The sequence below is a fragment of the Oryzias melastigma genome, unplaced genomic scaffold, assembly GCF_002922805.2.
Source record: "Oryzias melastigma strain HK-1 unplaced genomic scaffold, ASM292280v2 sc00254, whole genome shotgun sequence".
In the NCBI taxonomy this organism is placed as follows: Eukaryota; Metazoa; Chordata; class Actinopteri; order Beloniformes; family Adrianichthyidae; genus Oryzias; species Oryzias melastigma.
This window is the reverse complement of record NW_023416892.1, coordinates 100,016-109,450: the sequence shown is the minus strand read 5'-3', so window position 1 is coordinate 109,450 and position 9,435 is coordinate 100,016. Positions and strand designations below refer to the sequence as shown.

The following is a 9,435-nucleotide window of genomic DNA, read 5'->3' as shown; positions in this document are numbered from 1 at the left end:
TAGATTCTGTCTCCAGCGGCCCCCGGCTGATTTGAGCTTGAGACCCCTGCTTTAAAGTCTATAAGAAAATAACAGCTGCACGTGTACAACAACACATTACTGGCACTGTTTATGAGCATAACTGTGCTTCAGTTTGCAATTACCTTTATCTCCCATTGGAGGCTTCAGCACTTTTTTGAAAACTCCATAAAACTGGGCCTTCTCAAAAAAGATCCTCCAGCGATTCTTTAGTTCTGAGATGAAGTGGGGGTTTCCTAGATTGAGGATTCGATGAAGTTCATCCATTATCTGACACATGAAGACAAAATATATGCATTTTATTTCAAATCAAACTCTTGATGATCATCAGCTTCTTAGCATAATTGCCCAAGTCATATGATTTAAATGAATAAAAGTCCAACATTTGAAATTTGTATGATTAGTTTGACGAGTAAGAAGTATATGTTACTCTTTACTTGCAGAAACTTATCAAACATACACCATCTGAAAATTATTTGGTTTGCTCACATGATCCAGATCTCTGAAGCAGGGATAAGCTTGTAGAATTTTGGTGGGTCTGTCCTGTTCCTTCATAACATCAGAGTCAATGTAAGCCCGTCTCGCTTGGTATTCAAGGTCCAACAGCTGGGCGACATCCTTCTTGTTGAGTGTGGGCCTGGACTTGTATAACTCTTGCAGAACTTTGTAATGTCTTGCCTGGTTCTGTCGGCTGTCAGGTGTTTCAGGTTCTTCTAATGAAACAAAATTATAAATCAGTGTTTCTGTTTGAAGAAAAATTGCTAGAATTACTAACTTTTAAAATACAACAGCTATTATGCCAATTTGTCCTTTTTTGTGGCCCGTTTTAATACCCAGCAGTAAAATGACTGAATTTCAGAGCCTCCGCCTTTCTCTCCTGTCAGTCCCACCCATTTAATGACATCATCCTTCAGGTGGCCTCTCTGGCGTGAGCAACTTTTGTAAACAAAACTGTAAGAAAGATGTATGCGCTCTGGTCTGCAAAAACTTGTCTGGATTTTTCCCTTTATCAAACTTTTTATTTTGCTGATGGATTTTGAGCATCTTTATGAGGGCCAGTTTTAACAGGGTTTGGTACCACGGAGGAATCCTGCATGGCGGTTCTGGAGACGCTACAGATACACATGCTAAACGACAATGTGGATCACGTTAAAAGTTGTTTTGTTGAGCATGAATTAATTCGACCACATTTGAATGATTTGACGTGCCTGATTGTTGTGGTTTTATAGTTTGTTTTTAAGAGAATTCTGTTGGAACTAGAGCTTTCACAGCAGCAGAAAAGAGTTGCACATTTTTGATAATCTTATGTTCTACATTTGTCTGCGGCTCACTTATCACCTCATTTCTAACGTGTTTACATCACGACTGTTGGGTACGGTGGCTGTTTTGGTTCAGTTGTTCTGGTCTTGATTCGTTTCATATTCAGACTGAGGAATCTCAGAGTGAACAGAAGTTCAGTCCAATTGGAAACAAAATGTGACTACATTGAAAAATGGGTCTGGGAGCGGTTCCTGGTACAAGAAGGTAGTCATCTCCTGCCAGGAGACAGATTCTGGCGGCAGGGGAGAACTCTCTCTTTGAGTTTTCCTTGTAGTCTGGGGGTGGAGCTTGCAGCACAGACTTTTCCTGGAGGGAGCTGATCTTACGTCAGCGCGTTTCAAAATGCTAGTTTTCGTATGTATAGCAGCGGCTCCTGCAGACAGTGCAGGTTTTTAGAGGATTACTCTTAAATGGATCAAAATACCGTTTTGGGGTTCTTTATAGTGAGACATGAACAGTAAAATGTATTTAATACCTCAAAAAGTAGAATTTTCATGGTAGGGCCCCTTTAAAGTCTAATGATAAAGTAAAACAACAATACATGCTCGAGCTAAACAGCTGACTCACAGAGAACATACAGCAAGACTTAACTTTTCATAACCATTACGTTAGATTTTAAATGTTGTATAGTCCTTTCAGGCCAAGTCAAGGAACGACAGCTTCCAGCCATTTTGGGTCTCGTTTTATAGATATTATAGCTTTACTTATTAATTTTTTGTTACTACAATACAACTACTTTCTTTAAACCAGGGTTGTCAAACATACAGATGGTTTAATCCGGACGAGTCATAAAGAGAAAAAAATAAAAGGATGTTGGGAAAAAAAAAAGCAAGTTTCCAGCACATTCCTGTGGTGAGTTCTGGTTCTGTATAGAAATGACTGCAATGTGCAATTCCGCCACTAGGGGGTGCAGGAAACACAGCCAACACAGGAAAAGATTTTTGAGCATTTCTTTGTATTTTGCACACTGACAATGGCCGATATTGACAGCCTAGTGAAGGCCAAACAATGCCAAGTTTCAAGGGAGAAAGGGAGGTTAACTCTTAAGTCTTGTGTTCACAAATTTTTCCAATTTTAATTTTGTTTATTTCTTCTTTTACTGATATACACCTTTATATTTTAGGCAGGGTTTTTATTTTTTGTCCTCGAGTTTACTATCAGGATTACCTCAATGTCTGATGTAAAACATTCAGTCTGTATAAAATAAAATAAACATTGGCCTCCGTGAAAAAAACATGTACTAATAAGTGATAAGGTTACTAGATTTGTGGCATCTTCTTTCAACTGAGAAAAAAACAAAACAATAAAAGCAACAGATTACAAGTCGACCATGGGTCACTTTGCTATTTTGGCCCCTGAACCAAAATGATTTTGACACCCCTGATTTAAACAGACACAAGTCGTGATTGGGAAATGTATTTTCCTCTGCTTTTTTCCAGTAGAGAAATGGTTGCAGTGATGGTGACAGTCTAAAGTTAGTAGGAGCATTCTAGATACTAATTAATCAGTGCTGGGCTATAGCTGTTACCCTGCAAAATCATTTTAAAGATCAATATTGATTTATAATACAAGTAAAGTGACATGTTGGTAGTCATTTTGTATTGAGTCACATACATTTCCTCCATTTTTAAATGGTAAATCTTCATTTTGTTGGTTGGTGGTTAATGATCTATTATGAATAAAACTGTGATGCTGGCCAGTAAAAAAATTATATAAATTAAAGCCGCAAGCGGCGTTGGATGGCCCGCAGTCGCTACCCGCCCTCTCCCTCGCCGGCCTCACCCTCGCCGCCCTCTCCCTCGCCGCCCTCTCCCTCGCAGCCCGCCCTCTCCCTCGCCGCCCGCTCATACGCACCAACGCCGCGCTCGCTGCCTTCCCCTACGCACCATGGCCCCATAAGCGACCCTGACCTTTGACCCAAACTCACCTGCTAAACAGCCACTATGCACCACTAACCCCCCCTCCCCTTACTGTATAGCTGTACTATGATGTAAGTGAGAAATTGCTTAAAAAGGCACTTTTTTAAAAATGGCGGCTTTTCTGGTAGTGTTATCTCCATAGCAACCATTTTATGTTTTGTTCGCCTGAGGTCACCGAACAGATTGACGTTAGTTTCACAAGAATCGGCCAAAGTATATTTTTTGATCTCCTTAGCAACAGAGGTTGTTTGCTTACCACGCCCACATTCCCTATATTACCATATTTTAAGATATAACACTTGTTTACGCTTTAACTTGGGATGGAAGTGAGAAATTGCTTAAAAAGGCACTTTTTTCAAAATGGCGGCTTTTCTGTTAGTGTTATCTCCATAGCAACCATTTTATGTTTTGTTCGCCCGAGGTCACCGAACAGATTGACGTTAGTTTCGCAAGAATCGGCCAAAGTACATTTTTGGATCTCCTTAGCAACGGAGGTTGTTTGCTAACCACGCCCACATTCCTTATATGGTCATATTCTATGATATTATACCTGTTACAGCTTAAGCCTGGGATCAACATATTAAAATCTCATTGCAATGCATTGAAATATGAGCGTGTATTAACACTACGCCACATTTGCGAGCTCGCCACGCGCACGCCATTCAAAATCTATAGCTTGTAACACCATATATTTTTTCCCAAAAGCTTCGCAATGATGCCAAAAGCGTTTGGGAACGATTGATGAATATCCCTAACAGTTATATTTGTTTAAAGCTGGTGCTAACAGTGGTTTTTTTGGACAATTCAAGATGGCGGCCCTTCCCAAGGTCAAAGGTCAACGAAACTTCAGGGGTCGTTGAAGACTAACGCCAGGGGCATGTGGGTCAAATTTCGTAAAAATCGGACTAACGAAAGCTACGTTCTAACTTTGTAAAATTCCCAAAATGTCCGATTTCGAAACAAAATGGCCGCCAAGTGGTAGGTCGTGGAGCCATCCCATAATAATGTAAAATTTAGCCATGGATATATCCAATAAGGCTACGTTGGTTTCGTTCGCGAATTCAAAACTTTTTTTTTGATTTTGCTGAGTCAGCAGTTTTTTTCGTAACGGTTTTTTGCGTACCAGGGCCGCATTTTACGCATTACGGTTTCGAAAGTTACGTTGTTTCGTTCAGCTTGAGCCTCCGCACGCGTGAATACCCGTTTTGCGCAAATCGGCCAAAATATGTGCGAGCTAGCTAAAACCGTGGCGGTTGCGACCTCGCCACGCGCACGCCATTCAAATTCTACAACTTCTAATTCCAACATTTTTCTCACAGTACATTCCCATTTATGGCCAGTGATGTGACATAACAATTGATATAACCCCCTAGGAGGTATTTCTTTTTGTAGCTTTGAGTAAAAGTGCTTTTTCTCAACTTTTCAAGATGGCGGCGTCTTCCCAAGGTCAAAGGTCAATGAAACTTCCAGAGTCGTTGTAGACTCGCGCTGAGGACCTAATTCTGAAGTTTCGTGAAAATCGGACAAACAAAAGTTCCGTTTTCCCATATTCTGGAAAAACGTGAAAATCGCCATTTTTCTGATTTCGGCGCAAGATGGCCGCCAAGCCTACAGCTTGACGGCCATCCCATAATGATTTCAAATGTTCCAGGGCTTATCCCCAACACGTGGCATGGGCTTTCGTTTGCGTATTTCGAAATTTTTTTTTTTGGCCCCATAGGCGATTTTTGGCCCATTCATTTTTTTTACGGAAACGCTCGCCGTGATGTCATCGTGTTGGGCAGGGTCACGAGCAACATGCCAAAAATTCATTTTCAATTTTCCCTACGTGTGATAAAATTTTGAGGTACTTTTCGTTCATGTGGCGGGGGTGAAATTTTGGGCTCAAAGGCGCAGAAAGATTGAATGTTTAAGCAAAAACAATATGGTCCTTGCAGTCAGTAGACTATAAGTAGGCCATAATTAGCATACTAGTGTTTTTCTATTTTTAAAGTGGGGTTGTAAAAGAAGAAATTATAAAGTTACACCTTGTCAACATTAGTTTTAGTTGTACATCAAAACACAATCTGAATATGTGATCTTACCATCCACGTCATTAGCCTCTGGGCTGCCTCTTGATTCTGGGGTGGATCTTTCCAAGATCACAGTTGAGCCACTTGACTCTGTGTCCTCAGCAAATGTCTCTTGACTGCTGCTGCTTTCAAGGTTCATGTCTCGTCGCCGCTTTCTTGAAGGAGTTGCTCCCTGCTTCTTTTTGGTTGGAGTCACATTCTACACCCTTTTCAAAAGCTGCTTCTTGACAGATTCCTAACAAAAACAAAACATATTGATTAAAAATTGTATTAATTTAAATTTAAATGATATTGATGAGGGGGCTGCACGGTGGCGCAGTGGTTAGCGCTCTTGCCTCACAGCGAGAAGGCCCCGGTTCGACTCCCGGCTGGGACCTTTCTGTGTGGAGTTTGCATGTTCTCCCCGTGCATGCGTGGGTTTTCACCGGGGACTCCGGCTTCCTCCCACCGTCCAAAAACATGCTTCATAGGTTAATTGATGACTCTAAATTGCCCCTAGGTGTGAATGTGAGAGTGGATGTGTGTGATTGAGGCCCTGCGACAGACTGGAGACCTGTCCAGGGTGAACCCCGCCTTCACCCATCAGTAGCCGGGATAGGCTCCGGCACCCCGCGACCCCGAAAGGGAAGAAGCGGCCAAGAAGATGGATGGATATTGATGAGCACTGACTAAGAATAAATCATATCATCCTACCCACTCAGCTCCATTAGCTGCAGATTTGTCCTGCACCATTGGGAAATACTCAATGAGACGTTTAGCCACCACAGTAATCTCACGGCTGCATGGATATTGGAAGTCATCTCCTGCAGCTCTTTTGATTGCGATCATGCTTGTAACTGTATTGGTCTAACCATGTTGGTCTCCTGGGTTTGAAGATGGGTTATTGACGGAGGAGGAAGACTGGCATGAAACAGGGATTGGAGCAGGGGGAGTAGGGCTGGCATTACAAAGTCCAGTGGAGGTGCATGGTTGAACCTGGTCTGATTCTTCACCCTTAAATCTCACAGAAATTACAAGTGAATGGGAGTGCTCCATAAAACACCCAGATAAAAAGTGTCACCAAAAATGGTAAATGGCACAATAAAATATCTACACAAAGTTAAAATTAAATTTCACCTCATTTTCAGCATGTGCAATTCTCCAAATGGCTCTCCTTCTAAAAAAGTGCTTTGGCCCCGGAAAAAGATCGCGCGAGTCCTCTTTAGACAGGCTGGGAAGCATGTCTGAGGTAACACTGTCAGCTAGAAAACACAACCATATTGTATATACACGGTATAATGATTAGATGGTTATTAGTGTAAACCTACAACATGTTCAACAAACTGTTTTACAACCTAGAAGGGAAGTCCTATATAATAAAACAAAAACAACAAGAACAGACTTTTCAGCAAACTAACTTATATGTTTTTAATGAAAGTAGTACAAGAAAAAATTCCTGCTTTCCAGCAGCCCAAAAATAGGGTTTTATTTTCTGGGTACAGCACTGTCTGTTTGACATTTTTCCTCAAATTCTTCCTTTTTAAAATAATAATAATAATAATAATAATACATTTCCCCCTTTAAAATGTCCTGATCGTATCAGTGGCAGCTAATAAAAGAAAATAATCTTTGGGGAGAAGTTTGATCCAGCTGTATTTCAGCCGTTCTGCTTGGCAGGAATCTGCTCACAGCTGGAGGCGTGGTGCCGGTGTAGGTAGCAGATGTGCTCAGCCTGTCAGATCGGCTCGGGGGCTTGCTCATAGATGACGTGTAAGATTGTGATTGGTCCGGACCATTAGAACACTGTCACGTGACACGGGGAATGACACACTTCCGCCATAACAATGCACGGATTCTTCCCGAGTTAAAAACCGAGGAGGTCCGAACAAATACGTTAAGAATCACAAAAGGAGAAGGAATATTTGCAATCAGCCGCAAAAACCTTGACAACGAAATAATCCGATGGAGAGGAATCATCACAGGATAATGATCGTTATTTTAATAGAGAGAAATCAGGCTGGGAAGGATGAAGTTTGAGGTAAAGTGGGTGGTAGCGAGTAGCATGCTAGCTTGTTGTTGGTCGCACATTTTTTTAAAAAGAAAGTAATTATTCGCACGTATTTTTTCTAAATACATCCTGCCAATGTTGAACTGGTCGCACGGACCGGATGAAGTCCCGCTAGAATATGCAGCTCACTTTCTGCTCCGTTACACAAACACTGAGGAGAGCAGACGTTAGTGAAGGAGCTGTCAATGCCAAAATAATAAATAATAGCGGTCTAATGGTCCGGACCAATCAGAATCTTAAACGTCATCTATGCGCAAGCCCCCGTGCCGATCTGACAGGCCGAGCACATCTGCTATCTACACCGCAAAAGCGGCGGGTGAGGCTTTCGCCGTGAACTGCGAAAGTCAACGCCAGAGCAAAAAAAAAAAAAATCATGCTTACCCCCCCACACACACACACACAAATATATTGTTCGGTCGAGGCGACTCACTCTACCGGCGGAAGGATACAGTGCACAAGGTCCCTTCGTCTTATTTCTGAAACCACTAAACATTAAAAGACCCCATTCAATTGGAAGAATATGGAAAGCATTTGGACTCGGCCTAAGTATATGTACATCACGCGACGTTGTGTGACCAAATGGCGCAATTGTACATCTGACCGTTACAACTAGCTAAGGGCTAAAAGCCTGAAGCTACACTAAGATAACCGCCAACCTTTCTTTCTTATTCCTGAAGTTTTACGGCAATAAAAAAAGTACAATTGTACAAAAATGTACATTTTTCGAAGCATGGTTGTTAATATTAACGTATTAGCAATGACAGCCCACATAACAAGCTGAGCAAGTAAAACAGTTCAAAGTAGCATTTCATGCCTGTAGCTAATTTCTACATCCATTAAAACTACAAAGACAGAAAAAAAAATCCATATTACCTTTCAGTACTGATGCAGTTATAGGGTCCATATTTAAAAAAAAACGCCCTTTCATCTCCGTCCATTGTAAAGGAAATGTGGTGGATTTGTTATGGTATGCAACAGGTTAGCTAGTTAGGCGCCCGAGATCTGAAAAAATAACCGTCCCCCTCGTTTTGGCGCTTCTCAGTTTGGAACGTACCATATGATAAATTAGGGGTAACATACACGAGATGGAAATTTTCAAACCTGAAAATATGAGTAACTTATAGAGTAAGAATTTGAATTATATACAGTATATTATAATATAGATTATTACAACAAGTTAATTCCATAAAATCTATTTTAGATATAAAACACAAAAATGTAAGTTCTTAAACTGCCCTATGCTGTTAGTTAATGTTGTGAACATAAATTATGAAATCCTTGACCACCCAGCCCCCTCCATCTTCTACAGAGACGGGGAGAGAAGAGAAGGAATGTTTTAGTAATAGATAGAATTTTTTGGTTGTTTTATGAACTTCAAAATGATTTGGCGCTGCGTTATCTTCCTTTTTTCACCAGTTTTTCACTGAAGCTCTTACTGAGCCACATCAATCGAATGCACAGCCGCAGTCCGGACTTCAGGTTGCTTTGTGGTATTGATGAATGTACTGAGGAATTTCGAGTGTACAATTCATTCTACCATCATGTAAAGCAGGGGTCTCAAACTGAAATCAGCCGGGGGCCGCTGGAGGCGGAGTCTAGGTGAGGCCGGGCCGCATCAGGATTTTCACAAGAAAATCCCTGAGAAAACATTCCAGTGTTCTCAAATATCTTTATTTTTAACACAAAATAAAGAATAAATAATGAACGACGTGTATAGATCTTTGTCCGTGTTGATTTACATATATAAAAAAATAAGGGTAGTTAATGTCTGTTTCTGAAATAGTTTATATTGAAGATTAAATTTAAGATATATTGCTAGGGGGTAGAATTGATAAAGTTTTTTAAACTTTTTTCTACTCCATTTCAAACTACATAATAGAGGTGTAATGTATTTATTTATAATTTATGGAGAATTTTCTGTTGTTTTTTTCTTGTTTTTTACCATGTACATTAAAAGATGAATACAAAAATAAATAAATTAGTAATAAATAAATAAAATAATAATAATAACCAAACAACAGATACAGACAACTGAAGAAACCACATATTGACTGACTGA

At 40.5% G+C, this 9,435-nt stretch overlaps 1 protein-coding gene and 1 long non-coding RNA gene across 6 annotated transcripts in view; one reads left to right on the top strand and one right to left on the bottom strand.

The window, feature by feature from the left end:
* LOC112142308 overlaps positions 1-5,641 on the bottom strand; it is an 8,173-nt gene extending 2,532 nt beyond the window's left edge. The window contains exons 1-3 of one of the 2 annotated variants that reach the window (XM_036210834.1): positions 5,342-5,641; positions 508-731; positions 144-288 (exon numbers count right to left, since the gene is read on the bottom strand). In XM_036210834.1, the coding sequence (XP_036066727.1) occupies positions 144-288; positions 508-731; positions 5,342-5,468 (496 nt within the window). In that variant the 5' untranslated portion in view covers positions 5,469-5,641. The remainder of the gene's footprint in view (positions 1-143; positions 289-507; positions 732-5,341) is intronic. The other variant, XM_024265588.2, reaches the window with a different exon arrangement.
* Positions 1-9,435, top strand: part of LOC112142309 — a 25,341-nt gene that overhangs the window by 7,098 nt on the left and 8,808 nt on the right. The gene's annotated exons all lie outside the window — the stretch shown is intronic.